Source organism: Peromyscus maniculatus, chromosome 1, assembly GCF_049852395.1.
Source record: "Peromyscus maniculatus bairdii isolate BWxNUB_F1_BW_parent chromosome 1, HU_Pman_BW_mat_3.1, whole genome shotgun sequence".
In the NCBI taxonomy this organism is placed as follows: Eukaryota; Metazoa; Chordata; class Mammalia; order Rodentia; family Cricetidae; genus Peromyscus; species Peromyscus maniculatus.
This window is the reverse complement of record NC_134852.1, coordinates 153,943,853-153,971,800: the sequence shown is the minus strand read 5'-3', so window position 1 is coordinate 153,971,800 and position 27,948 is coordinate 153,943,853. Positions and strand designations below refer to the sequence as shown.

The window sequence follows — 27,948 nt, the reverse complement described above, 5'->3', positions numbered from 1 at the left end:
TGCCTGTGTTCTCTGTAAGGGGCTCAAAGTCTGTGTCAGGTAGGCAGGTAGCCAGGTGCTAGGGCCTGAGACAGAGGTGTGACCCTTCCCCAAAGGTTTTGCTGGAGGACATACCTAAAAAGGCCGAGTGACAGACACTGAAGTACCATCGTTCCTAGGCCTCTCTGGCTATGGGAATGCCGGGAAGATAGAGGTGCCACATACCTTTCAGCTAGGCCTTAGAAGTCAGGACCACGAGGGGTTCCCCTTTCTCCTTAGGAAGTCTTGGGGGCTAGCGTAGTTTTTCCTTACAAGGAGTTTTCTCTTAAAGCAAACAGGGGTGTGTGTGTGTGTGGGGGCTTTCCTAAAAGCAGAAGTGATCACCCCTTCTGTCCCATTTCAAAGACCTCCTCCCACAGATCCTTACATAGTCAAACAAACAACCTCAGGGGATGAGCCCCCTTGTTCCTGGTAGGGTTTAAGTGGACACTGTGTCCTGAGGTGGTAGGTGGCATGTGGGCAGACTGGAATTCTGAGGCTTAAGGATTCTAAGGCTTGTTTTGTTGTTTTTTGTTTGTTTGTTTGTTTATTTGTTTGTTTTGAGACAGGATTTCTCTGTGTATCCCTGGCTGTGTTGGAATTCACTTTGTAGAACGGGCTGGCCTCGAACTCCACCTGCTGGGATTAAAGGCCTGTATCACCATGCCCGGCTAAGGTTTTTTGTTTTTCCCCTGCATGTATGTATGTGTACCACATGTGCCTGGAGCCCATGGAACTCAGAAAAGAGCAGCAGATCCCTTGGAACTAGAGTAATAGATGGCTGCTTGCCTTCATGTGGAGGCTATGAATTGAATTGGATCCTCTGCAAGGGCGAGAGCTCCTGCATGCTGAGCCATCTCCTCAGCCCAGATTCCAAGTTTTAGCAGCTTCTTTCGAAGAAGTCTACAGGAGTTGGCTGCTCGGTCTCAGGAGGAGAACCTAGTTCCAGCCACTGGTGAGGTCTGTGGGGAGACGGGACAGGCCAGTGTCCTTGGCGCAGCTCTAAGGCTGAGGAGGCTGGGGTTAGGTGCTTGGCCCCAGTTTTCCCCACCCAAGCCTAGTTCCCCGCTTCCTCCTCCTCTTTTTAGAGACAAGGTCTCATGATATAACCTTAGCTGACCTGGAACTAGCTACCAGGCTGACCTTGAACTCAGAGATCTGTCTACCTCTGCCTCCTGGATTCTGGATTAAAGGCATGCGCCACCACCACAACTGGCTCCTGTCTTTTAAACCAACCTGCTTCAGATCCCAGGAGGGGGACACTGTGAGCCAGGGAAGGCTCACACCTTTCTGAGTGTCTGAGCTTTGCTAGAGCTGTCTGGAGGATTCCTCAGTGGTTGTGTTAGTGGACTCAAGGGCTGGATTAATGACCTGGAACTGACTCAGGCAAGTTTGTGCTCCCTAGAGCCTTGGGCCCAGCTGTAGTTCCTCCCCCAGAAAGCCCTCTGGCTTGGCTCCATTCTTGACTCCTAGGCTTTCTACCCACAGATCTAGGCGAAGCCCAAAGAACTCAGGAGGAAGAGGTTCAGAAGTTTATTGCCTGACTGGGCCAGGTCACTGGGCTCTGTGGTCACTGGGCTTTGTCTCTCTTCTGGGACAACGGCTTCCTCCAGAGGACCAACAGGACAAGCAAATTCACCATGAACTGCACATGGCCAAAGATGGAGACACCATAACTGCGGTAAAGCAGGCCACCCAGGGTGGGTCCTAGAGTTCGGGTCAGTGGATGCACAGATGCACAGAGTCCCAGCATGGTCCCTGGGAGAAAGGGGAAATAGCAGTCAGACCCCGGGCAGGTCTCTGGATAGGCTGCCTACCTTCTGGCCATAGCCCAGTCTTCTGTTCATTTTCAGAGTACCTGTCCATCTTCCTCACATACGCCCCTCACCTCCAGCAACCCCTACCCCCCCCAATTAAGCACAACACCCTCCACTCACAGGGTCAGTTTCCCTGTGTGCCCCACAAATTTCCCAAGCAAGGGAGGAGTCTGGGAAAGGGGTCACAGGTCAGAAGTAGGCCACACCCTCCCAGACCTGTCAGTGTAGATGTAATTTGCATAGGCTGGGCTCCACCCAGGATATCCGGGTGCTGGCTTTCACACTCTCTCCTAATGGTGACTGAGATGGCCAGTGTGGATTCGGCTGGGGAGGGTCTGGTCCCCTGAGGCACCGTAGGGTTCAAGGGCTGGCATTCTGGTTGGGCATGGTGTCCCTGGTGCCTCTCATATGGCCCTTCCTCTTGTTCCCCCACCACCCTCCTCTAGCTTCAGTGGATCTCAGCGTCCAATGGAGGACACTACGAGGGTTACCAGTGTCCTCGCCTGAGTGCGTGAGCTCATATCTCCATGTCTTTGGTCAGCTGTCTCAGTGTGGACACGCCTGTACAGGACCTTGTTAAAGTGACTGTCAGTGGACCTCAGGACTCACTAACGCAGTACCCATCCTACCTGCCTTCCCCAGGTGGGAGTCACACTCTGCCCCCATTCTGCTCCAGAAGGTGACCGACCGACCCACCAAGCTTTGCTGCTCACTGGTCAGGGTCTTCTGAGACCAGCCTTTTAACTGGGCCAAGACAAGGGCCTGCAAGGCCCCACCCACACTCAGGGCCTGCTCTGGGGAAACGCAGATGCAGCCTCTCTCACTGCCCACAGGCCTGCAGACACTAACTGACATCGGGCAATTACCGCCTCCTCTGCAGGCTCCTGTTTCCCAGGCAAACCAGGCTCTTCCCTTTCCAAGCTAAGGGGTGGTACCACAGGCGTGACGTGGCCTGGGTGGCTTGGCCTGCTCCTCCTGGCCAGCCCCACCCTCCACTTGCCTGGCCTTAACACCTCCTTCGGTCCTTTCAGAGAGAGTTCTTGGCCCAGCCCTTTGGAGCTATTATCTTGGCAGCACGGAGTGGCCACCCTAGACAGCCTTGGAGGCCAGGCCCGGAAGGTTCCCCTTGTTCTGTGGATTCAAACCCTCCATTCAGGAAGCTCTGAGCACTTTGGTGTCAAGGACAGGGAAGTCCCTCATGCTCTTCTCCCTCTCTGGCCTCATTACCTCTCCAGCCACCAGCGGTTTCCCTAAGTGGCCCTGTAAGCCCTTAAAGGTTCACTTTGCTCCTCTGGCCTCTGCCTAGACAAAGTCTCTGGTCTCTCTCCTTTTTAGTAAAATTTTAACATGGATCAGAGCCAAGCCAAATGCCTCTTCCAGGAAGCCCTCCACCTATGCCCTTGCCTGACTCTGTACTTGTCAGTAGGGCTAGGAAAGGGCAGGATCTTTACCTGGGCTTTTCTTCTTCTTTTTTTTTTTTTTAAATTTAATTTAATTTAATTTTATTTTATTTTACAATACCATTCAGTTCTACATATCAGCCACGGGTTCCCCTATTCTCCCCCCTCCCACCCCCTCCTCTTACCCCCAGGCTACCCCCCATTCCCACCTCCTCCAGGGCAAATCCTCCCCCGAGGACTGCGATCAACCTGGTAGACTTAGTCCAGGCAGGTCCAGTCCCTTCCTCCCAGACTGAGCCAAGAGTCCCTGCATAAGCTCCAGGTTTCAAACAGCCAACTCATGCAATGAGCACAGGACTTGGTCCCACTGCCTAGTTGCCTCCCAAACTGATCAAGCCAATCAACTGTCTCACCTATTCAGAGGGTCTGATCCAGCTGGGGTGGGCTCTTCTTTCTTGTCACCCCCACCTATTCTGGCCCAGGCCCCTGGGAGGAACCCTGACTCTGGGGACCCTATGTACAGCTCACCTGTGTCTGAAGCGGACACGGCCTTGGTCAGCATGCTGTCGGTGACCACGTTGAGGGTGCAGAGACTGAATACCAGGGCGGGCATCAGAAAGCAGAAGTGGAGAACATTGGACATCAGCGCCTGGCAGAGCAATGAGCAGGGCCATGCTGAGCAGGGAAGTTGCAAAGCCAGGTGGCAACCCACCCTGAGGTCCCACGCATAATGCTCCACCACGGAAGATGCCTCGCTTGGGGAGGAGGGATAGCGCAATGTGGCCTGAGGCAGGCCAGCGACTTAGGCACACCCAAGACATGGATGGATGGAGGATGGCCTGAGACCTGCTTCACAGGGCAGGTGTGTGTGTGTGTGTGTGTGTGTGTGTGTGTGTGTGTGTGTGTGTGTGCTCTCACCATGCCCAGTCCCACAGCAGCAAAGACCAGCACACTGGATCGCAGCAGGGCTTCCTCTGGGAAACGGGTGCTCAGTCTCCCAATGACCAGGCCTTGGATCACCTAGGAAAGATGGCAAGGGGGAGGAGAAGACAGTCTAAACCAGCAGTTCTCAACATGTGGGTCTCGACCCTTGGGAGGGGGGTGTCAAATGACCTTCATAGGGAGGGGTTGCCTAAGACTATTGGAAAACACAGATATTTACATTATGATTCATAACAGTAACAAAATTACAGTTACGAAGTAGCAATAAAAATAATTTATGGTTGGTTGGGGGTCACCACAATATGAGGAACCGTATTTTTTTTTTTTTTTTAGTTTTTTGAGACAGGGTTTCTCTGTGTAGCCCTCACTGTCCTGTCCTGGGATTTGCTCTGTAGACCAGGCTGGTCTGTCTGTGGTGGGATTAAAGGTGTAGGACACTACTGCCCAGCTTTTTTTTCTTTCTTTTTTTTGGTTAAGGAACTGTATTAAAGGATTTCAGCATTAGGAAGGTTGAGAACTATTGGTCTAGACCACGGCCTGCACTTCTGCCCTTTTGAAAGGGTTCTGTCAGGAGAGAAGGTATTCTAAAAAGACACTTGTGAGCCTCTCTCTGGCCATCAGAATTTTGAAACAATAGACCCTAAGGCATTGGAATTTTCCCAGGAGTCTCACACAGGGGAAGGGAAAGGTTGAAGCCTGGTGCTGGCCAGAAGGGGAGCTTGTCTCCCACAGAGATCTCACAGAGTTCTGAGAACTTCTCAGACCACCTTGCAGGAGAGACTGGAGCTGACAGTGATGGGTCAGTGACGGGTAGGACCACACCTTGACCAAGACTGCTTAGGAATGCACACCTCCTGCCCCCTGTTTAAGCCTGAACCTCATATCTGGACCCTGAGGACAGACTTGGGAGTCTCTGGACCTCTTGGCCCATCTTCCTGATGTGGTAGCACTAAATGACTCTTCTGTTTGCTTTTCACTGCTCCCTGTCTCTTTAGCTGACCTATTGAGAAGTGGTTGAACCAAGGTCGTTAGGGCTCAGGGACCTAAACTCTGACCCTGACAATTCCGGAAATACCTTCAAGGCAAGGGGACCTCTGGACTGGTGGCTAGGGTCCTCTCAACTATTTGCATTCCTTGAGAGGACCTCCACCCCCAGCAGGGATTGCAACCAGAGCAGACACCTGAGTCACGTGGTTCCTAGAAAGCTACAAGGTCATAGGGCAATGGCTCCTCTCAAGAAAAAGGGAAAGAGAATCCATGCCAGGGATACCCAGGGACACCAGAGACATGACTCAGCAGGCCAGGCAGCCTAGGGTGAGGCTCCCTATCTCATCATCAGATAGGAAGTGCCCGTCTCTACTAGGAAGGAAGTGTTGTTGTGAGACCAAAGACCAGGACCGAGCAGAGCTGTCAGAGTCAGAGCTGCCAGACTGCTGGAGCCGGTGCTTGTCAGGGTTCGTGGGGGTTGGATCCAGGCTTGTAACCAAACCGGTTCAGCTACAACCCCCACCAGGCCTGGCAGAACCCTGTTGCTTCCTACAGAACCATCAATGTCTTAGAAAAACAAACCCTCTCTGGATGGTTTTATGGAAGCATTTAATGCTGGCCTCAGCCACTTGGACCTCCATCCTGGCGACCCGCCCCAGCCTCGACTTCCCCATTAAGTTGAAAATAAGCTTCCAGATGCCATGCAAGCCTCACCGTTATCTGACAAAACAGTGAGGTTAGTCAACCAGCCAAGAGGGCCACTTTCCCTCTGCCTTCTCACACCGTCACCTAACCAAGGCAGTCCCTGCACCTAGCAGCTAAAGCCTAAGCCTCCCTCCTTTTACTCAGACTCCTTATCACTCCCCAGAAACCAGCAGGCCGCCCTTCCCTGTAAATGTCACCAATGCCTGGTCTTTGTCCAACCCCAGCCCCTCCTCGGTCCTCGCTATTTCCTTCTGCTATCACGCTCCTTTTACAGCGTCTCTCCCTCTTACTCAGATTCTTACTTGCTACCCTAGGAGCTCTATGCGGCCCCTACCTCAGTGCCGGTGGAATGGCTAGCATTCTAGAACAGCTCTGGGTGACAGTCAGGCATCAGGGCTACCACAGGAGTCTTTCTTGAGGGCTCCTTATGAGACATGGTCTGCTAGCCGGATGGTGGTGCCTCATGCTTTTAATCCCAGCACTCGGGAGGCAGAGGTAGGCTGAGCTCTGAGTTTGAGGCCAGCCTGGTCTACAGAGTGAGTTCTAGGATAGCCAGGGCTACCCACAGAGAAACTCTGTCTCAAAAAAAAAAACCCAAAAAACCCCAAAAAACAAAAAACCTCAAACAACAACAACAAAACAAGATAAATGGATAGATAGATAGATAGATAGATAGATAGATAGATAGATAGATAGATGGATGGATGGATGGATGGATGGATGGATGGATGGATGGATGGATAGATAGATAGATAGATAGATAGATAGATAGATAGATAGATAGATAGATAGATAGATAGATAGATAGATAAGTAGGTAGGTAGGTAGAGATGGTCTGCAAGCCTGATGGAGCCATGACCCTGATCCCATGCTTCAGAACTCCCTGCGTACTGCTCCCCAGTGTCCCAGCGCCCCCATCCCCTGGGAACCTGCAGGAGCATAAGAGTGGCAGGACATGGCTTGCATGGGAACTTTCTTCTTCTCGGGGACTTTGGTTGATCACTCCCACCCTGATGTGGTTGGAACATGCCAGGCGGCCCTCAGCCTTACCCTCTGTCCAAGGGCACAAGGCTACCCACTCCTGGCTGGTCTTGGGGCCCAGAGCTCTACCACACCTGCTCTCTTGCCCTCCCTTTCCCGCTCTCCCCTGAGCTAGGTCCCTATGCCAGATCCCTCTTTCTAAGCCTCTGCAATAATCCCAAATTACTGCTCTAACTTGCCTGCCACCACAGCTCCAGGTGACTATAACTATAGACCCCAGAAGCATCTGTCTCCAAGGGCCTGGACTTCAGCTGAGTACAGGCTGGTGTGGCCTGGCAGCAAGCAAATGGCAAGCAGCTCATTCATTCATTCATTCATTCATTCATTCATTCATTCATTCATATTCATTCATTTTTTGAGAAAGGATGTCAGTCTAGACTGAAAATCACTATGTATGTAGTCAAGGATGACCTTGAACGTCTGATCTTCCTACCTCCACTTCCTGAGTGTTGGGATTACAGGCGAGCACCATCAGGCCTGCTTTATGTGGTTCTGGGGATGGACCCAGGCTTTGTGTGTGTGCTAGGCAAGCACTCTCCTAGCTGAGCTACATTCCCAGCAAGCAATCCATTTAGAATGAAGCTCTGCTTACCCATGGGGCAGTATTGGTGGTTTTGTTTCTTTCTTTTATTCCCACCAGGGTGTCCCTTCTTTTTTTTTTTTTAATTTTTTAATTTTTATTTTTTGCTATTATTTATTTATTTTTGAGCTGAGGCTCGAACCCAGGGCCTTGTGCTTGCTATGCAAGTGCGCCACCACTGAGCTAAATCCCCAACCCGGGGGGTCCCTTCTTACTGGTCAGATTAGAGGCTTTCCTTGTCCTTGGGAGTGGGGCTGACCAGGGAGTAGGCCAACTCTGAGCCTGGAAGCTCAGGGAGCAGATGGTTCAGAGGTGCCAGCAATGCCACCAAGCTTCCAGAATGATCTGGACCCCTCCATTGCTAGTCTCAGACTAGCCACTCCTGTGCCCCGACCAACAGGCAGTCATCCTGGGCCACGGTAGCGCGTCATCCCAGGGTCTGGTCAAATGCCAGTAGGAACCAGGGAGGGGGTAGCTGGCTTTGACGATGCTGGCCTTGGGTTTGGACCCCGAGGGGCTAGCTGAGAGGATGCTCCACTTGTCCCTCAAACATGCCCAAGGGCACCCCTGACCTCCAAGGGTACCCCTGACTCCCTATAAGGGCAGCATACTAGATGACTATGCCTTGCTCTTAAAGAGGTCCTGGAGTGCCTAGGATCTTTCTCATGACACCCCCAGACACCCCACGGGACATGCATCATGGTTAGCATCACTCAACTAAGAAAGGAAATGGAGTCTGAAAATTTGCTACATTACACAGTTAGGGAGAACAGACCCTGACTCCAGTCAGAGCCCCACCACAACACGACCACCTCTGGTGTCTTCCGTCCCTCCCAGACCTGTGTGCTGCCCAGCACTGAGTCACATACGCACAGGCCTCCTCAGACACTCCCTAAGAGAGGACCCCCAGGTGGGAGAGGAGGGAGCCAGGATGGCCACTCAGTCACCCTGGAGGCAGGTCTCCCAGAGACTAATGCTGGGAAACCGAGTCCTCTCAGCCCTGTAGCATTCTCTACACATGCCTCACTCACCATCTGGAGGACTCCGAAGAAGGACATGAGGTATCCAGCCTGTGCAGCCTCTAGCTGGAAGAAGTCCATGGAGATGATGGAGAACATCACCAGGAAGAGTCCTAGGTAGAAGAGCAGGTCAGCCATGGTGTCGGGTCCCACTACAGCACACACTTCCCTCCTGTGTCCTAGGCAGGGGACTTACCTGGCCAGGGAGGGCATTTAACACCATCTGGGATTCTGTAGAAGTTGACTCCCTGGGGGACTGCTGTTTAGTAGTCCCTGTGAGCTACGAGGTGCCAGGATGGGAACCCAGGGTGTCATGGGAATCCTCAGAGGCCCCTGCCACTTATGTGTGTGTGTGTGTGTGTGTGTGTGTGTGTGTGTGTGTGTGTGTGTGTGTGTGTGTGTGAGGTGGTTTCAGGTCCCAGTCACTGTAGCTGAAACATCCAGCCTAGATGGGTGGGCCTGGTCCTAGCTGGCAGGTGGGACAGCTTCCTTGTGTCCCCTAGCATCCCTGCCAAGGGTTTCCGTTTGGTGTTGTACAGCCACAGAGATTCTGGGTCAGGAAAGAGTTGAACCTTTGGGGTTTTAATACCTCTGAGCCCAGAGCGGGATCAGTGGTAGGACCCCTGCCTGGCTTTTGTGAGGCTCTGGGTTCTATTCCCAGCATAAAACAAACAAACAAACAACAACAACAAAAAAAAAAACCTTCAGACTGGGGCGGTCTCTGAATGACAGGGTCACTATGGTACGTTCAAAGCAGGGCACACTGGGTAAAGAGTCCTGTGATCCTTTACCAGATGGCTAGAGCAAGAGGTTCCAGAGTTTGGCCACCTCTCAGGCCTACATGGTACTTCTGGAAGCCAGGTCTGGATGGTGAGACATAAAGGTTAGCAAGAATCTGTGGGCTGCGGGCCAGGCCCTGAGGTGGCGACCTATAAGAGGATGCAGAGCAGGGCAGGGAGGACACTGACCCCCTTATCCTCCCTTTGTGCTAGCACATAACTTGAATCTGCACCCACAGTGTGTGCTGGAGGCCCCCACAGATATAACTGGACAATAAGGACTCAGAGGCAGAACAAAGCATCACCTAGACCTGGATCTCCAGGGTTTGGGTTCTCAGCCACCCCAGACCCTGGACACGAGTGGAGATGGGCAGTGAGACTCACCTGAAGGGAAGCCAGAGATCACTTTGACCAGGAATACAGGCAACACACTAGGCAGCAGCAGCAGGCGGGTGATGGCCTTCAGGTCAAACACACTAGGCTTGGTTCCACCTGGCCACCCAGGACATCAGTCAAAAACACTGGTGGTGGGGGTCTAGCTGCCAGCCTTGTCCCCCAGGCTTAGAGCTGACAATTCTCTTGGCAGCCTCCTCCCACAGCCTCTGGGGGGTATTGGGCCACTCATCACACTTGACCAACTCAGGACCCTTGCCTCCCAGGTGAATGGGGGAAAGGTGTTCAGGAGAAGATGCACCTGGCATCAGTTAGCTCTGCTAGAACATTTCTCTATATTCAGCCTTCTTGACAAGGGCAGTTGCTCCCAGGCCAGCCAGAAGGCAAGAACAGCCAGAGAGGCATGCCTTCACACCCAGGACACTCTCAGCCACCGGCCTCCGGTCTATGCCTAAGTGATCCCTGGGGCCCTGCTCCTGCTTCTTGTATCAGCCTCCAGTCCCCAGGAGTCTCCCAGGTTAGTCTCCCTCTCAGTTGCTGGGCAGAGACACAGAGGTACCCTTCTGAAGAGCCGGCCTGACCCATATTTGCCTCCACCTCAGTGGGATCACCCACTGAACCAGCAACTTCACATAGCTCTGGACACTCAGCACTCAGAGACTAGTAGCCACCCCCACACTCTCTGTGTCCCCCGAGGATCCCCTGGCTTTTCTAGACTTGCCTCTAGAGCCTCCCTGCTCGGGGGCCTTAGCTTGCCTGACTCCTATAACTGAGTCCAGCTTGACGTACAAGGAATCAGCAGCAAGAAGTGGAGAGGAGACTTCACCTCCTCTATGTGCCCCCTAAACCTCTTGACTGGAAGGTCTTCCTGTTCCCAGTAGAGGCCCAGGGTGCTGGCTTCTGGGGCAAAGTGGTACACATTGGACCAGTTGTGGGCAGGTGGGGCTTACCCTGATGGGCTGACTGGACACTGGCCTCCTTGGTGGTGACAGGGACACAGGTAAAGCTGAGGACAGCTCCTAGGAGTGTGACCACAAGTGCCACGATGGCAGGACACTGGATCCTGGGGGCACAGCCTGGGTCATACAGTGTGCGGCTGCAGGGATACATTCTGAAGCAACCCCCACCCAGCCTTGTCCTTTGGCCCCATTAAGACCTCACCTGCTAAAGGTGCACAGTTCCAGACACTCGGTCCCTTAAAGTATGTTATCAGATAACAGTTGCCCCAACATGCAGGCCCTGCAGCCTCTGGGAGGTAGGGGGGGTGGGTGGGTGGAGGGGTGGGGTGTGGGGTGGAGTCTGGGACAGTGTGTGAGTCTAGAGGGTTGCAGCACGAGGTAGAGTGGCCTTCCTCAGGGTACAGTTGGTTCCCAGGTCCCTCGGGGACTGACAGACTTGTGGGTGTCCCTGAGGACAGCTTTAGAGACCTAAGACCAGGTGCAGGGTCCTCTCACCAGTGAGGGCAGGCTGGGCACTAAGTGGTCTCTAAGAAATCACCTTTCTTCCTCCAAAAGACCCTTTTCCACTCCCGGGGTGAGAGGTGGGGGGCGACAGCAGGACTTGCCAGGGCTGGTGAGTTTGGGTTCTGTGTCTCAGGCCCTTGATGCATGATTCTGTAGGGAATCCTCCTGCCTGCCAGAGACTCCCTGTCCCCTGGGTGCCTTGCTATGAGCCATAGAGCCCAATACTTCCAGTACAGCCTGTCCCTCTTAAAAAAAAAAAAAAAAAACAGGCACCTGGGGACTGGTCTTTAGATCTCATAGTCTTCTTCAGTGCTAAGCCCAACACTTCCTCTGAGTAGGGAATTTCTCTGAGCTAGCCAAGGACCCGAGGCTGGTACACCCACCCTTCCCTCCTCAGATCCGAGAACTCCCACATACTCAGCATGCTGCCCATCCCCCAAGCCAGGCCCTGGTCTCAGCAGGGTACTTTTTACCATATGCTTAGAATCTGGACCCTATGAACAGATAGACCTAAGCTGGCCCTTGGCATTGACAATTCAGCAGGTAAATGTGACCAGCTGTTCACATGGACTGTTAAGGTACTGCCCCAGACCTCAGCAGCATCCCACACTTGCCCTGTTCTGGCTCCCGGACAGACATGAATGAGAGTCAGGGTCTTGGGAGAACCCCCAAGCTGCCAAACAAAACCAGTTTAAGCTGCCTGCACCCCTCCCCATCATGTACATGCATGCACAGACATGCTCACCAATACAGAGTATCTCTCTCATTCAGAGGGACAACAGATACAATCACATACGCATATGCAGGGGGTAGTTTGCTAGAACTCTGACATACACCTGCAGGCAGGGGGTATCAAGGAAACCAGCAGGGCCACTACTAGAGAGCAGACCTCAACAGCTCTCCCCAGCGTGGGCCTGGCACATCATTCTTGCTATTTCCCTATCCTCCAGAGCAACTGGGCATCTAGTTCCGGCGGCTATGGCTCCCTCGATGGACGCCTTCCTTGGCCAATATCAGGGAACATAACTCTGGACCCCAGAATGAGACCTCTTCAGGCCCCAAGGGACTGGCAGGAAATGATGGGTGACACAGTGAGGGACACCCTTTCTAGTGGCTGGCCTCAGAGGCCTTTCTTTTGGTTTCTGGCCTCTGAAGCCCCAACATCACTGTGTGAGGCCTGGCCAGGTGGGGACAAAACCCGTTTTTTTCATGAGAAGCTCCAGAAGCACTCAGGAGCCGAGGTGGCCACCTATGATGCTATTTTAGCAAACTGGTGACAAGTGAGGGTGGGTGGTAGGGCCCTAGGTCCCTTCTTGGATTTTGTCTGTCTTCTGAGTGGTGACCAGCAAATCAAAGGCCAGTACTGGCCTGGGAATGCAGGTCCTGGGGCTGGGATACTCTGCAGGCTCCCAGGAGAACCTGAGCCCACAAGTGGTCGCTGCCTGTGAAAAGTGGGTTACCACTCACTTCGAACTCACAACTCCCCAAAAAACAAAACACTGAAAGGAAAAACAGGCAAGAAGGAAAGTCAGTGGTGGGGGTGGGGACGTGTGGCTCAGTGCTAATAGTCTTCTCTGGCGTTTGCAAGGCCCTGAGTTCAATTTTCCCAGTCCTGGGGGGTGAGGAGTGAAACTCTGGGTCAGTGAGGTGGTTCAGAAAGTAAAGGTGCCTGTCATCAAGCCTGCTGACCTGAGTTTAAGCCCTAGGACCCACACAGTAGGAGAGAACTGACTTGCACATTGTCCTAAGACCTCTAGAACCACACCATGGCTCACGCTCCCTCCTACACACACACACACACACACACACACACACACACACACACACACACACACACACACACACACGATGCAACACAAATTCGGGGTCTGGAGAGATGGCTCAGCGGTAAGAGCTCCTACTTTCAGAAGACCCAAGTTTAATTCTGAGCACCCAGATCAGGTAGCTCACAATTGCCTGAAACTCCAGCTCCAAGGAACATGACAGGCTTCTCAGACTTCTCAGGCCTCACACTCACACATGGCACCCATACATAAATAAAAATAAATAATTGCCGGGCAGTGATGGCACACACCTTTAATTCCAGCACTCAGGAGGCAGAGGCAGGCAGATCTCTAAGTTCCAGGCCAACCTGGTCTACATAGCAAGTTTTAGGACAGCCAGGGCTACATGGAGAAACCCTGTCTCAAAAAAGCAAACAAACAAACTGACAAACAAACCACAAAACAAACAAACAAAATAACCCTAAAAAAGAATATATCTTTGTCTTTTTAGTAAGGGTCTCACTCCATAGCCTTGGCTGGTGCGATACTTGCTGCGTCAGGCCAGCTGGCCTCAGACTCCTAGAGGACCACCTGCTTCTGCCTTTCACCTCCTTTAAGACTTTAAGACGTGCACTGCCTTGCCTGGCGAAAATTACATCTTTAAAATTTTTTTCTTTAAAAAAAAAGGTAAAATTGTAGGGCAGATAACCCCTAAGGCTTTCAAGCTCTCGAGATAGTGTGACATACCTCCAGGGCCTCCGCGTTATCGCACCCCAGCAAGTTCTCCAACAAGCTGCCCCTCAGGGTCCCGCCTCTGTGGCTTGCACAGGTGCAAGCCCATGCTGGACAGGTTCTCAAAACACCCCCCCCCCCGTGCCTCATTTTCTACCTTTTCTTTTCTTTCTTTCTTTTTAAAAATGATTAATTCATTTTTATTTCATGTGCACTGGTGTTTTGCCTGCCTACATGTCTGTGTGAGGGTGTCGGGTCCCCTGGAACTGGAGTTACAGACAGTTGTGAGCTGCCATGTGGGTGCTGGGAATTGAACCTCCCCATCACCTTCTTCCCATACACTGATGAGTGGAACCTGGATAGGTGGGCACATGAACAGCTGTCACAGATGAGGGGTCCTCCATAGACATTGTTCCCATCTTCCCTGGCTACCTGACTGCATTTCCCTAGTGGCAAATGAGGGCTGGACTACAGCTGTCTTTCTCTTTCTTTCTTTCTTTCTTTCTTTCTTTCTTTCTTTCTTTCTTTCTTTCTTTCTTTCTTTCTTTCTTTCTTTCTTTCTTTCTTTCTTTCTTCCTTCCTTCCTTCCTTCCTTCCTTCCTTTCTTTCTTTCTTCCTCCTTCCTCTCTCTCTCTCTCTCTCTCTCTCTCTCTCTCTCTCTCTCTCTCTCTTTTTCTTTTCTTTTGAGACATAGTCTCACTATATAGCCCTGGCTGGCCTAGAACTCACAGACATCTGCCTGCTTCTACTTCCCAAGTGTTGGGATTAAAGGTATTTGCCAGCCTGGCATAGTGGTACAAAGGCAGAGACAGGTGGAGCTCTGTGAGTGCAAGGACAGCCTGGTCTACATAGTGAATTCAAAAACAGCCAAGGCTACATAGACTGTCTCAAAAACAACCAACAACCCCTCCCCCCAAAAAAACAAAAAAACCCTCAACAACAACAACAACAAAAAGGCATGTGCCACCACACCTGGTATTGCTTTGCGCCTTTCCTGGATCTCACTCTGTAGACCAGGCTGAACTCTGAACTCACAGAGATCCGCCTGCCTCTGCCTCCCGAGTGCTGGGATTAAAGGCGTGCGCCACCACTGCCCAGCCATACCTGGTACATTTTATTTATACTTTTTTTTTTTTTATAAGTTGAGCCAAGACTTCAATGAAATCAGTTCAGCCTCTCACTGCCCCTCCCCATCACCTTCTTCTCATCCACTGATGAGTGGAACCTGGATAGGTGGGCACATGGACAGCTGTCACAGATGAGGGGTCCTCCATAGACATTGTTCCCATCTTCCCTGGCTACCTGACTGCATTTCCCCAGTGGCAAATGAGGGCTGGACTACAGCTGTCTGTCTCCTCACCACGGTGCTTCTGGCCGTCCTGGAGCCTGGCTACCCACATCCTATCTGCCAGCCTCAAGGAGGCTTCTGGCACTGCAGTCACAGCCCAGCAAACAGTCACAGCTCTTTCCCCCTTGTTTCCAGGGCCTGTTTGTAATGCTGAGGGTGGCCCTCTGCCTGGCCTAGACTCTGCCCAACCCTATCTGGGCCCCTGCTGTGTTCCAGGATGGCAATTCCTTCCTTACCACTCTGGACCCCTGCCCAATGTCTCCAAAGCCCTGAGAGGGAGGTCGAGCCAAGGTCCTTGATGCCAGGTGCTAACGTGCAGATGTGGCTTAGAGCCTCTGGTTACATATTCTCTCCCATAACTTGGAAGACAGGGTGCATATGATCGCTTTCACAAGAGCTGGGGGCAGGGGACTCCAGAGCACCATTGAACACCCAGCCTGGGGCTTAGTCACAAACCACCTGCATCACCTGCCCTCTATGTGCCTGACCTAGCAAGCCCTATGGCTAAGAGGAATCTGAAAACCAAAGCCCTGCAGGTGGAGTGCTCCTAGGACCCCCAACCAGGTTTTGAATCCCCTTTACCAAATGCTTACTAGCCTGGAGCTCCCTCCAAGCTCCTCTTCCCGCCTCTTCATTGTGACCCAGGACTCTCACCAAATGACCAGTTTCTTCTTGTCTGGAGCCTTTGAAGACTTGAGGGGTGAGGAACACCACCACCCCTCCGCCTCCCTGGCTTTGAGAGGCCCATTCTCTAAGGCCTCAGAGACCAGATAAGATTTGCAATCAATGCATAGTCCTAGGTATGACTCTGAGCAGGGGTCACAAGGGCCACTTGGTATCCAGGAGGGTTTGCAGGTGGCCACTGTTATCTTGGGGGAACCTGACCCTCTGTCTGTGACTAGATACGCCCTAGCTCAGTTCTTAACGTCCCATCAGACTTGGTGGCGTCTGTTCAAATTCCTGCTTTTTGTGGGTGACAGTCCAGGCTCCTAGGCTACAGGTCAAGCTGGGCCAACAATATGCTGGATGGCCGTAGCTGAGCCGGCCCTCACTGGGATGGGAGAAGGAAGTCCCAGTTTGCTGGGGCCCTGGGTCACTTGTTCCTGGGTTTGCAGGATTCCTCAGTAGCTCTGTCTTCCCGGACATCCTGGTCTGAGCCCTGCAAGCTTGGATCTGAAGAGTGGTACAGTTGAGGCTGGTTATCACCTCAGCTTTACTTACAGTAGTGGTTTTCAACCCCTTTGGGGGCTGAAGGAGCCTTTCACAGGGGCTACATATCAGATATTCTGTGTATCAGATATTTACATTATGAACTCATAACAGTAGTAAAATTAGTTACAAAGTAGCAGCAAAATAACCTTAAGGTTGGGGGTCACCACCACATTAGGAACTGTATTAGTGGGTCCCAGCCTTAGGAAGGCTGAGAACCACTGGCTTACAGGGCAGCCTGCCTAGTTTGCCAGTCACCGGTTCATACCCCAGATCTTGATCACTGGGGTCACTTCCACAGCTCCCAGGATTGAACTTGGATGTTCCGTGTTGTCTTAAACCCCACAGGTCTCCTAATACCCATCAGTAAACCTGAGGGCTCCACCTTCAAAAGAATGAAGACCTGACCTCTTGGGAAGTCCTCCCCCCTCCCTGGGCCTTAACCACTTAGGGCACTCACTGCCTATCTGCCTCCAAAGGGCCAGTATCCCAACAGCAAGGACTTACTATATGGCCACTAGGGGCTCTATAGGTCTTGTGCTCAGTAGCAATGGTGGTCCCTGAGACCATGTGAAGGTGGTGTCCTCACCATCCCCAAATGCCCTTTTGGATCTTGCCCCCATTTTCCTGGCTCTGGTCACTCTCACCCCTTGGATCTTTTCAAATAACCAGGCTATCTTGTCTATGGGACTGTGCCTCCATTGACAGGCACCTACACTCACAAATGCTGCTGCCCACCCATAGGCAGGGCTCCTCTCTGGTCCCATGCCATGACCCTGGCTGTTCTCAGACTAGAGGCGGCAGACTCTTAATACTTGAACCAGGTCCTGAGGGCCAATGGCTCAGGACCCTTCCCAAGGTCCAACCCCAGGTTGTGAGATGTTAGGGTTCAGGGTGATAAGTTACAGGACCACCCCTACCTGCAGATGTGTGCATAGTGGCTCTGGGCTCAGGGCCCTCCTTGGGCAGCTCAGCCTCCTGGATCTGAGCACTAGGCTGGCCCAAACCAGTTACACCAGTGCCCACCCCTGCAGGCTCCAGTGCCAAGTCCACTTCCTCCTCCCACTTGCTGCCCCAGGCTTCAAAGATGGGCATGGTTGGGACCTTCTAGGGAGACAAGCTCCCAGGGGTGGGCAGAGAGACAGGGGACAGAGAGCCCCCCCCCCCCCCCGTGGTCTTGATTTGCATTAAGGAGGGGGAGGGTAAAGTATGGGTGGCTCATAGGTGCAGGTGGGAGTTGGAGGTGGGGAGTTGGGGGTGTTCAGGTTGCCTGTGGGGGTAGAAGCCCTCACTGTAGGACCCCTGGGTCCTGGGGCTCTATGGGAATGAGAAGTGACTACATACAAATGGCTTAAATACTCAGGCCTCCATGCCCTCACAAACATGTGGGGGGACAATCACACTCACAGCTGTGTGAATCCCAGACGGTTGCCTGGCTATGGGTCTGGCTAGTCACATCTGGTGGGACAAAGACAGACCCCTCAGCTATAAGCCATCAAGAAAGAACTTCCCATGCACCTCCCACAAATTTGGACAATGTGAGGTCAGTTTTGCGCATGAGGGTTCCTTCAGATGTCTTATGTGTGACAACTTGAAGAAGTCCCCATTCTCACTGTACACTGTCCCCAGGTCTGGGCACTGGACTGCCTCCTCATTTGCATCTCAGGTCCCCCATTCGGTAAATGAGATGTTGAGGTTGGCCTCTTTATACATAATATAAATGTCATGGTTATAAAGGATCTCAGATCTTGGGATAAGAGGAGGTAGTGAAGCTGATAGAATATTCTGGAAGGTGTGGCAGAGGAGCAGGTCATTTGGGGGGGGGCTGCTGGGAAGAAAAGGGGAGTGAGTGGTGTCTTCTGAGTCCGCAGTTGGATGCAGACAATGCAGGTGAGGACAAAGGGGCTGTCGGAGGGGCTGGCTGGGGCACACTGCTGGTGGAAACTGTGGACGGCAGTGATTGTGCACCATCTGGGTTGCTCAGTACCTGAGGGTTAGGTCACCCTGCAGGACTCGGGGAGCTCGGAGAACCCATGGACCTACATCACAGGTGAGAAAACCTGTAGAGGTAAGGGGATGCACCCCGGTCCCTGGCAGCAGGAGGGTGGCCTTGGGTGTCCCCCTGAAAGTTGCCTTTCCCTGGGTGCCTGCATCCCGAAGAAGGCTCCGCTAGACCGCCTCTTCTTCCCTGCACAGCCACAGTCTGCTTATGCTGACCTCTTTGTTCTCTCCTTCTTTCCTGTGGTCCATCCAGGGACTGCAAAGCGGAGGCCACAGGGAAAAACCCTTGCTGGGCCTGAGTCACCTTGCTATTGCAGCTCGGGTCCCTGCCCTCTGCAAGCCACACAGCTCCTCTGCATCCTAAACTCGAAAGGCCGGGAGCATCCATGGCACTCTGGAGGATGTAGCAATGGCTATCCTCCGCTGGCAGGGGTGCTCCGCTGTATATCTGCTCCACAGTCCTTTAGCTCAGCCGTCCCCAGGGGATCTTCATGGTGCCCAGACCCCCTAGGGAGAGCCCAAATTGGACTTCGGACTGCACATTGGTGTTGTGGCTCCAGTTTGTATTCCCCTCCCACCCAGGGGAAGAAACAGCCAAGACTCTGTTCTCTGTCCAGACCCCAATGGCCATCTCTGGTCCAGTCACTGTCCTTACCCGCTTGGATGGTGCAGACACCCCCCCCCCCCCCCGTCTCCCTGCTGTGTACTCATCCCCTACTTCTCAGCTCTGTGGCTTGGCTCTTCCCATTCCTTGGCCCCTGTGGCCTCCTCACTTCCCTGGCCCCCCAGGGTCTGTGAACATTCTGGTTATTTGCCTCCCTCTTGTCCTGCATTGGGTGTCTACTTAAAATTTACCTGCTCAGAAATCCTGATCATCACCTATCCATCCCCATCCTAGTTTCTTCTTTCCATGTCTCACATAGTTCAATCCAACATCATCATCATCATATCATCATCATCATCATATCATCATCATCATAATTATTATTATCATTAGTTTTTTTTTTGAGACAGGGTTTTTCTGTGTGGCTCTGGCTGTCTCTGGAACTCCCTCTGTGACCAGGCTGGCCTCTGACCCATAGAGATCCACCTGCCTATGCCTCCTGAGTGCTGGGATTAAAGGCATTTGCCACCACTGCCCGACTTCAATCCAACTTTATAACATCTGAGGGAAATGTACTGTCTTTTCTATCAACCAGTCAAATAAGACAAAACTTCATTTAAAAATATAAAAGAGCTGGATGTGGCAGTGCATGCCTTTAATCCCAACACTTGGGAAGCAGAAACAGACAGATTTCTGTGAGGTTGAAGTCAGCCTGGTCTACATAGCAAGTTCTAGCAAGTTCCAGGCCAGTCAGGGCTCTACATAATGAGACCCTGTTTTTTTGTTTAAGAAAAAAAAAAAAGAAAGAAAGAAAGAAGGAAAAAAAAAAAAAAGCTGCTTGGCCGAAACTCAAATTCCTCCAGGGTCATCAGTTCTTAGAATCAAAGCCGCTCAAGGTCGGGAACTCTGCTCAGAACTGCATTCTGCTTATCGGTTTGAAATCAGCAGATCTTGTAAGAACACAAAGGTGCACGTAAACACCAGACCAACCTCTGACCACTCAGGGTGAGGCAAAGGACCCTTTGCCTCAGGAGTAAATACCTAGCTACCCCCACTGGTGTGCCTGTCCCCTTCTGCAGAAGTGAAACCTTTCGCCCTGTGGGTCATTTTCTTTGCCTCGGTGGTCATTTTCCTAGGACCCCAGACCCATTTCTAACACACCCTAGAGACTTGGACTGTTTTACTCCCCATTGCTCCCCAGAATCTAGAGCCCTGGAGGAACTTATTAGCTGTTCAATTAACACTAGTGAGCAGACAAGCTCAGACTGCCATTTACATGTTGAGAGGACACTCAGGGCCTCATCAATGAGCCCGCCATGGTTCACTGGAGACCTTCCTGCCAAGCTGGGTCTGTCTCTACTGCGGGGGACAGACAAGAGAGCCCACCACAGACCATCCTAGAACAATGCTGTGGTGGGGCCCATGGTGTCAGCCCATACCTGGAACTCTAAGCTCAGCCATTACCCAGCTGCCTCTACTGTCATTGGGTTGGTCTGAAGAAATTTGGGGAGCCTAGGCTACAGGCCCTCGAGGAGGAAGTCAAGCCCTGAGAACCTAGGACTGGCGTTGTTCATCCAAGATGAGAGAGCGTGGTTGTGACCCAAGAGTCCCTCAGATATCACCTCTAAATCACAAGGATTCAGGCACTAGGAAGGTTCTGTCCAGGAGACAGCCTACAGAAAGTTGTGTGGGTCTTGAGGACACAGGCTCATCTGAGAAGGAGCACACACCTGGGCCAGGAGAGCTTCTGGTCTCAATGACAGCAGCTGCAGGGTGACTCTTAGGATCTCCCTGGGATGGGTGCAGGAGGTTTGGGGCAAGGAGCCAGGGAACATGCTAAGTCCAAGGTGAGGCTTTTCTCCTAAGAGACCCTCACCTGCTTAAAAATAGCTGGGTCTGTCACCACCGCAGGGAACAGACAAGAGAGCCTACTACCCTAGAACCATGTATTGGGGGGCCTTTCTGTGGGGCAAAGGAACTGAGGCCCCAGGACAGGACCAGGTGAAGCGCTCTAGGGCAGAGAGCTGGGAACTTGGTAGAAGCCTAACTCAGTGGATCTCCTCAAGTCTGTCAGAACTAACTTTTAGGGAGGAGAAGTCAGGCACACCAGGCGGGCAGCACACCTGGGTATCCCTTCCTCCCTCTTCTTCGAAAGGGACCCCGGCCACAGCCCCCTCCCGAGAGTACAGGCACCTCTAGAAACAGCTTGAATGGGACTGACTGCAGTAAGAAAGAATGTCAGGACTCCCAGTTTACACGTGAATGCCCGAGGTACTTTCCCAGCCCCTCCTTCTGGACAGGACAGGTGTTCCCAATGCGGTACTTTTACGATCTTGGACGTTATCGTAGCGCCCCCTGGTGGCGACGCCACCCCAAGGCCCCCACCCATCTTGCGTGTTGGTCCCCAAATGCTCGGCATTTAGGTGGAGAAACCAAGTCTCAGAGAGGTGGTGCTTCTGGGTCGATGGTCTGAGGATAAGCAGGCTGCTCAGTGCCTCCCCGGTTCCCCACCTGGGTCCTTGCCAGGCCACTTACCCATACTTGGTGCTAAGGGTCCCGCCAAGCAGAGAGCCGAAGATCATTCCAACGCCGAAGCAGAGACCCAGTCGGCCCAGGGCTGCGGGCCGTTCTGCGGGCGCCGTCAGATCTGTGATGACCATCTGGGCAGCTGCGGGTGGAAGGGAGCTGAGCTGGACCAGATCCCTCACCGCGGAGAGCCCCCTGAGGGGTCCAGGCCAAGCCCCCAATCTCCTCCAACTAGGCCACACCTCGCAGCCCCTCCACCCAAATTGTATCCCCCCACAGCCCCTCCACAGAGCCCTCCACCCAGGCCATGCCTCTACAACCCTCTCCACTCTATCTGGTCTGTCCCAGACCACGTACCGTCTCTCCATTCGGAGGCCATCACTCTTGTCATCCCACTCATCTGCCCCCTGCCCCCTACCTGAAGCCACGCCCTCATCTCTCCCCTCTACCCCCTTTCAGCTAGGCCTACCCACCAGTCTCTACCTGGAAGAGTGTGCATGAGTGCTGCGGGTAAGCGCGAGGCGAAGAGCAGGAAGACACCGGGCAGGGCTGGGCTACAGGAGGCCGCCAGGAGCAGGTACAGAGCCGAGGCCGCCAGGAAGGAGAGGGAGAGGGCTGCCCGAGCCCCGCACTGGTCTGCGAACCTGGGGCAGCAGGACCAGTCAGTCCCCAGCAGTCAGGGCTCCCCCCGTCCCTCCCCCCCACTTGGGGCTGCTGGGAGGCTGGTGAAGGACCACCCAGGGCATGTGTGGGTATATGGGCTTCCACCAAGGCTATCGTCTGTAGGCCCCCCGCTGGAGTTCAGGGTATCACTAATGGGGCGCCAAGGATGCTTGGAAGCCGGCCAGGGGTTGGACCTCTCCTGCGCCCATTGAACAGGCAGGCATGCCAGGGACCAGACTCTGAGGGGTTGACATGGGTCTTGTGGGTTCTGCATCCCCCACACACCATACCTGCCAAACACAGGCCCACCCAGCAGCGAAAGCACACCAAAGGTTGTCTGCAGGTAGCCAAAGGCGACAGAATCTAGGCCCAGGGTCCGAGACAGATACTGAAACACAAGAAGGGTCTGTAGTCAGACCACCTCAGACAGGTAAGGGTGGGAGGGAGCAGAGGGCAGTGTCCTGGGAGAGGAGGCCTTCCCTGGGGACCCTCTTCCTCCTCCCTCAGGTGGACCCTGTCGGAGTGTCCCAAGCCAAAGACTTCTGGCCCCACCCCCTCTGCAGAACACACTTCAAGTGGGCCACAGAAAGACATCCACCCTCGATATTTTGTCTTCAAAGCTTTATAGCATTGTCCTGGCCAGCCAGCAACTGCCCCCAAACTCCCTAATAACCTCTGAGATATGGCCCATTGCCCAGCAAGACAGCCTGCTCTGTGAGTTCCTTAGGACTCGGCCTCTCTAGCTGATAGACTATCGACAGGAGAAGGGAGGTGTCGGTATCCCAATAGAGTCCCCAAGCAGTCCTGGGACCCTGGGATCTCATCCTCCCCACCTGAACTACACCCCACTTGAGCCGCTGTCTCCCTCCAGACCTCTGCCTCCTGCTTCCTCCTTTCCTGGCCCACCTGTCTTAATTGAGTCCGCAACCCTAGAGGCATCTGTCCTCAGGATAACACTTCATAAACTCCCCTCTCTTCTCTTGAGGCCTTCCTGGGGGCCTCCATTCCGACAGTGGCCCTCTATTAGGACTCTTCCTAGTGCCTTCTCCTCCAGTCCCTACAGCCTTGGGTCCTGGTCCAGGTGTTCCAGGTGTCTCCTGCCTCACCTGAAGCAGTTGCCTCCCCCCCCCCTGCCCCCCGCCCCCTCCAGCAGTCCGCTCAGGGAAGCTCCAGCAGGTCTGATTGGCACCTGCCCCGTCGGCTTGCTTCCTCCTCTGTGACCCTGTGCTCGAGACTGTGCTGGGTCTCCTACCTCATCAGTAGTGTCTACCAGCCTCCTTTCACACGTGGAGAGCCTGCTGTGGCCATCTCTACCATGTAGAGCCCCGCGCCTGCCTCTGTCCCCCTGCCGGCATGCTCCTCCTCTACTCCGTACCGTGTCTGAAATCATCTCCAGCACAGCAAGGCGGGAACTGGGCACTTGTCCTCCTCGAGACCCACTGGGTCCTTGACTGTTGTTTCTTTGATTTGATTTTTTTCATTTTATTTATGTGTGTGGCTGCTTTGCCTGCAGATAGCCTGTGCACTATGTATGTGTAGAGCCTGCAGAGGGCAGCAGATCCCCGGGACGACAGTTACAGGCGGTTGTGAGCCTCCACGCGGGTGCTGGGAATCAAACCCAGTGCTCTTGGCTGCAGAGCCCCCTAATATTGCTTCTTCACTGCAGGCAGCATTCTCCGTCCTCCCAGGATTGGTCCAAAGTCCCAGTGTCGTCCCTGAACTCCTTTCTCTCTCCGCAGCCAATCCACTAGCCGTAGATCGGCCCCCTCTCACCTCTCCACAGTTCTCCCTAACCATCCTGGAATCTCTTCAGCACCTGATGGGTGTGGTCCTGGGACCTCAAGGCCTCCTCTAGCGGCAGGCTCCGTACCACCCCCGGGCCTTTGCACTGGCAATGCTTCTCTGGCTGTCTTCACCCCTTTGCTCTTATGTTGCCTTCTCAGCCAAAGTTTCCTGACCCCAAATCTGCCATGTGCCCTTAGACCCTCGGGGGCCTCACCCTTTCTGACTCCTGACCACTTCTTCTTCTTCCTTCACTGCACAGTGTAATTATTATACCATCACCACTGAAACACTGTCAGCTGCCAGCTCGGGGGGGGGGGGGGGGGGGGGGGGATGGGGGATGGGGGGATGGGGGAGCTCTCTGGTCCTTTGTACTCTGCTGTGTCACAGTCCAGTGTCTGTTCACAGGACTCAGTGGGGGTAGGCTGGCCAACCAGAGCCTCTGTCTGGGAGCCACTGGAGATCTCTGCAGGCTGTTCTGAGGCTGAAATATATTCTCCTCCCCGTGCCCACTCTCCTTTTATGAGGAGGAAGGTAAGGCTCCTGTCCAGGCTCCCACATTTCAGGAAGGAGGCTTGGGGTGGGGTCCCAGTGTGAGCGAGCAGAGCTCAACTTAGAAGGGTTGATGGAGGGTGGGGTCCAGAGCTGGAAGTGTCTGCCACTCCCAGAACAGCCACAAAGGCCAGGGCTGCCTCTAACCCAGATCCCCAGCTGCAGGCAGGGCCAGGACAGCCAAGGCTCAGACTTCACATCTTGATCCTATCTGACTCTGCTCTTTGTGTTCCTGAACTTTGGACTTTTGGATACAATGTGAGGAGGGTTCTGGCTTCAATCAAAATTCCTGTGCGCCTAGGCATCTCACCTCTGCCTAGCCTGGCCTGCTGACCATATACTGAGTGGGGCCCAAGCCTAGCACAGAGCCCACCTCAACCCAATGCTCCAGCCAGCCTGGCCTTGAGACCCTCCAAGGGAGCATTGAAAGGTGGTCTGTGGCCAATGTCATGAACACCCCCCCCAAGATGGACAGAAAAAGGAGATGGATAGTCGACCCCTGAGTTCTCCCAGATGCTGCTGCCCATACACCGTGGAAGCCCGTGGGCCAGCTCCATCCAGATTTGTTGAGTGACTAAACAGTGAAAAGTAAGGTTTTAGGTAGGTACCCTGTAGCCAATAGTGACTATTTTGCCCTGATTCAGGTAGATTCAGCCAGGCCGTGGGTTCAAGTCCCTGTCCTCATATTTTGGTGTGTAGGAGAGAAACCAGTGATATGGGTAACATGGAATAGGGGTGAAGTGTGGACACAAGGAAACAGAGGGGATGCCTAGCAGGACAAAGGGACGAAAAGGTCACAAAGGTCAGGAAAGACTAGGACTTCATACAGCCCTTTGGGACAGGAGCTGAGTAGGTGTCCAGCACGGGCTCCTGGGGGGAGGAACAAGGGCAGTGGGCAGCAAACAAGGGTGGTTACAGGAAGAGGGTACTGTCTCAAGAAGGGCAGAGAGGTTGGGGTGTGTGTGTGTGTGTGTGTGTGTGTGTGTGTGTGTGTCAATGGGTCCAGTTCCGAGGCTCCTTAACTTATCCGGCAGGAGGGGTCCAACAGCGTCAAGCCCCACTGTGATCCTGGCCATTGCCCACCAGGAAGGCAGTGTGGGGCCTCTGGTGTGGGGTGTGGGTGTTATACTCACTGGTATAATGGAGAACTGCATGAAGAGACAAGTTAGCTCCATGGCAGCCAGCACATAGGTGAGTATGATGATCCCTCGCCGTCGCAGAGCACCCATGCTGCCAGGGAGCTGGCCAGACATCACGGGCAGGCAGTTTCCGGAGCCCTGCAGGGACCTGAGCCAGAGCAGGGTAAGCCTTGCAGCAGGCAAGGGGCAAAAGTCCTGTTGATTCTGGCTGGGTGCTGACTCACCAGGTTGGAAGGGGTGGCCTGTGCCTGCAGGAGAGGGAGAAGAGAGTGGTGGACTATAGAGCTCCCTAGGGCTCCCCAGCTACTTCAACCTTCATTGGTCAGGTACCCCTCCCCCCCTGCCAGCTCTTGGTCTAGGGCATAGCCTCCAGAGAGGAGAAGACAGGGGCATCCCATACTTCATGGGGCACCCCCACCTGAAAGGGGCATCTGGCTGAACCCCCAGGTGTCCTCCACAGGAAGACCTCATGCCTTATTTCTAGAGGGAAATGCAGGCAGGTGTGGTTTCTGGCTGTTGCTTTTGGCGGGTATGGAGTGGATGCAAGTCATTATGCAGGGGCCTTCTTGGCTCCACTGAGAACCTTCCTTCTTCTGGGACCTGCCTGCAGCTCCAGGGTCTTCTGGAGTTGCAGTGGAGTAGAGACTGGCAGACAGCTCAGTTCTTCAGGTCCCACCCTTTCAGGGCAGCTCAGCCTCACAACGGGGCTTTCCTCCCCCCCCCCCCCCCCCGCACCTCTACCACGGGTGGGAACCTGATTTTACGGCCAGGCCAAGCCCCTTTCAAAGTTTTGCCTGACTCTACCATTAGGGCCCCAGGACAGCCTTCACCCGAGATCCCAAGGGCCCTGATACCAGGTGGTTATCCTGGGCTCTGGAAGCTCAACAGGTGACCTCGGATACCTGTCTTCACCGGGAGAGCGGGAGAGCGTGGGCTTCATTCCTGGTGGGTGAACCCTCCCACTTGTTTTTCTGACACCTGCCCTTCCGCAGTGCCCCGGGAAGGTCCCGCCCTACAATAGCCTGGGTCCTCCCACTACTCCAGGGCTGGCCCGCCTGCCTGGCAGCTCGCTCCACCCGCCCTGGGATCAGGGCAAGCTGGCAAAGCAGCCTCTGAGCATTCATTGGCCAAACGAGGCACGCCTCCCGAGTCCTCCTTCCCACTGTCTGCCCCAGCGGGGCTTGAGAGATTCCAAGGGTGTGCTTCTGTCCTGCCTTGGACCCTACCCTGGTTGGGAGAAGGCTGGGATCCTGACCACTCAAGCGGCACAGGGTGTCCATTTCGGGTTGGGGAGGGAAGACAAGGAGAAGGAGGAGGAAGAGGAGAGGAAGGCGAGAGGCTGGCCCTGGGATCCAGATTCAGGAGAAAAAGGCAAAGCAGAAACCTGGGGAGGCGCACAGATACCACACTTGTCTGGGCAACTCTTGAGCACCGGATCTCTCTCCACAGACCACGAGGTTTCTGGAACCTACAGAAATGCCTTCTTTCCCCCATGTCACCCTGCCTGCCCTGTTCCCACACTGCTGGAGGGGCAGAGATGCCTGGTACACAGGTACACAGCACTTCAGTCCTGATGGTGCCAAGGGAACCCCGGGAAGACATGATTCTGACCTAGCTTGACCCAGGTCCATTCCTATCCTGACTCATTCCCCTCCAGACAGGTCGATCATTGCTCTGAAACCAGATGCTCCTTCAGGCGCCCACCCCACTTTCTACCTTGCAGCCGGGTAGTGGTCAGGCCACAGCGTCAAAATCAGCATCTCCTTTGCTGTGTGCTCACTCCAGCTCAGCAGATCAGAAACAGGAGGAGCTGTGACAGGATGGGGCAGCCATGGGGCGCCCAGGGAAGCCCCGTGAGAACATGCCTCAAAGCCCACAGTCAGGGGCAGGGCCGTGGGAGTTTGAATGGATGGATCAGGCCCAGGGCTCTGTTTCCAGGTGTGTGCAGTGTGTTTGGGGTAGATTCTAGATTGAGAATTGGGATGGGAGATGTGTACAAGTGTGGATCCCAGGTCCTCTGCTAAGAGGCTGTAGGAACCCACCACCGCTCTCTGAGGGTTGGAGGAGGAGACCCGTCAGCCAGGGCTTCCAGGAAGGATGAGACCAAGCCTGATATGTAAAGGAGAGGACTTGGGGGTCAGGAATCTCAGATCTCAGGGAAAGATGGGAGTCCAGGTTCTTCTGAGCTCCATCAGGTAGAAGTGAGGCATAGTTCCTGTCAGGTCAGTCCCCTGATTGGGTTAATTCTTTCCCAGCGGACACCCGACATCTTTACTGATTCCAGGGTCCTAGGGGCAGAGTTTAGGGGTTGAGTAAGATTGCCTCGGGACAGTTGGGGGAGGCTAAGGATCCTCTGGTGTTCATGATAAGCAAGAAGGGACAGGCTACTCACCCACAAATAGAGCTTGCAGTTTGGGGGAACAGGCGGGTGGAATGAGCCTAGCTTTTGTACAAGTCCTAAACAGGCTCCGGAGGGGCGGGGCAC

The 27,948-nt window shown here is 53.8% G+C and overlaps 1 protein-coding gene across 6 annotated transcripts; it reads right to left on the bottom strand.

Moving 5' to 3' along the window:
* Window positions 1-1,537: 1,537 nt before the first annotated feature.
* Slc67a1 (solute carrier family 67 member 1) lies at window positions 1,538-27,948 on the bottom strand. 6 transcript variants are annotated; one of them, XM_076555717.1, is made up of 13 exons: window positions 27,856-27,934; window positions 27,180-27,273; window positions 25,688-25,711; window positions 25,458-25,611; window positions 22,281-22,378; window positions 21,811-21,971; window positions 21,337-21,469; window positions 10,632-10,744; window positions 9,673-9,780; window positions 8,522-8,622; window positions 4,154-4,255; window positions 3,764-3,884; window positions 1,538-1,776 (listed from the first exon to the last, which is right to left on the bottom strand). In XM_076555717.1, the coding sequence occupies exons 2-13, from the start codon at window positions 27,221-27,223 to the stop codon at window positions 1,589-1,591; spliced, it is 1,347 nt and encodes a 448-aa protein (XP_076411832.1). In that variant the 5' UTR covers window positions 27,224-27,273; window positions 27,856-27,934; the 3' UTR covers window positions 1,538-1,588. The 6 variants fall into 6 exon arrangements, with proteins under 6 accessions (XP_076411832.1, XP_042113837.1, XP_076411829.1 ...); XM_042257903.2 differs by lacking the exons at window positions 27,180-27,273; window positions 27,856-27,934 and adding an exon at window positions 26,366-26,449; XM_076555714.1 differs by lacking the exons at window positions 27,180-27,273; window positions 27,856-27,934 and adding an exon at window positions 26,318-26,424.

What these genes read in the sequence shown, in the direction of transcription:
- Slc67a1 (XM_076555714.1), bottom strand. Translation starts at nt 26,403, where the DNA reads ATGAAGCCCACGCTCTCCCGCTCTCCCGGTGAAGACAGGTATCCGAGG. An exon ending in TGCAGTTCTCCATTATACCA is followed by an intron (nt 22,379 to 25,457) that starts GTGAGTATAACA and finishes CTTGTGTTTCAG; the next exon opens with TATCTGTCTCGGACCCTGGG. An exon ending in ACTCATGCACACTCTTCCAG is followed by an intron (nt 21,470 to 21,810) that starts GTAGAGACTGGT and finishes TTCCACCCGCAG; the next exon opens with CTGCCCAGATGGTCATCACA.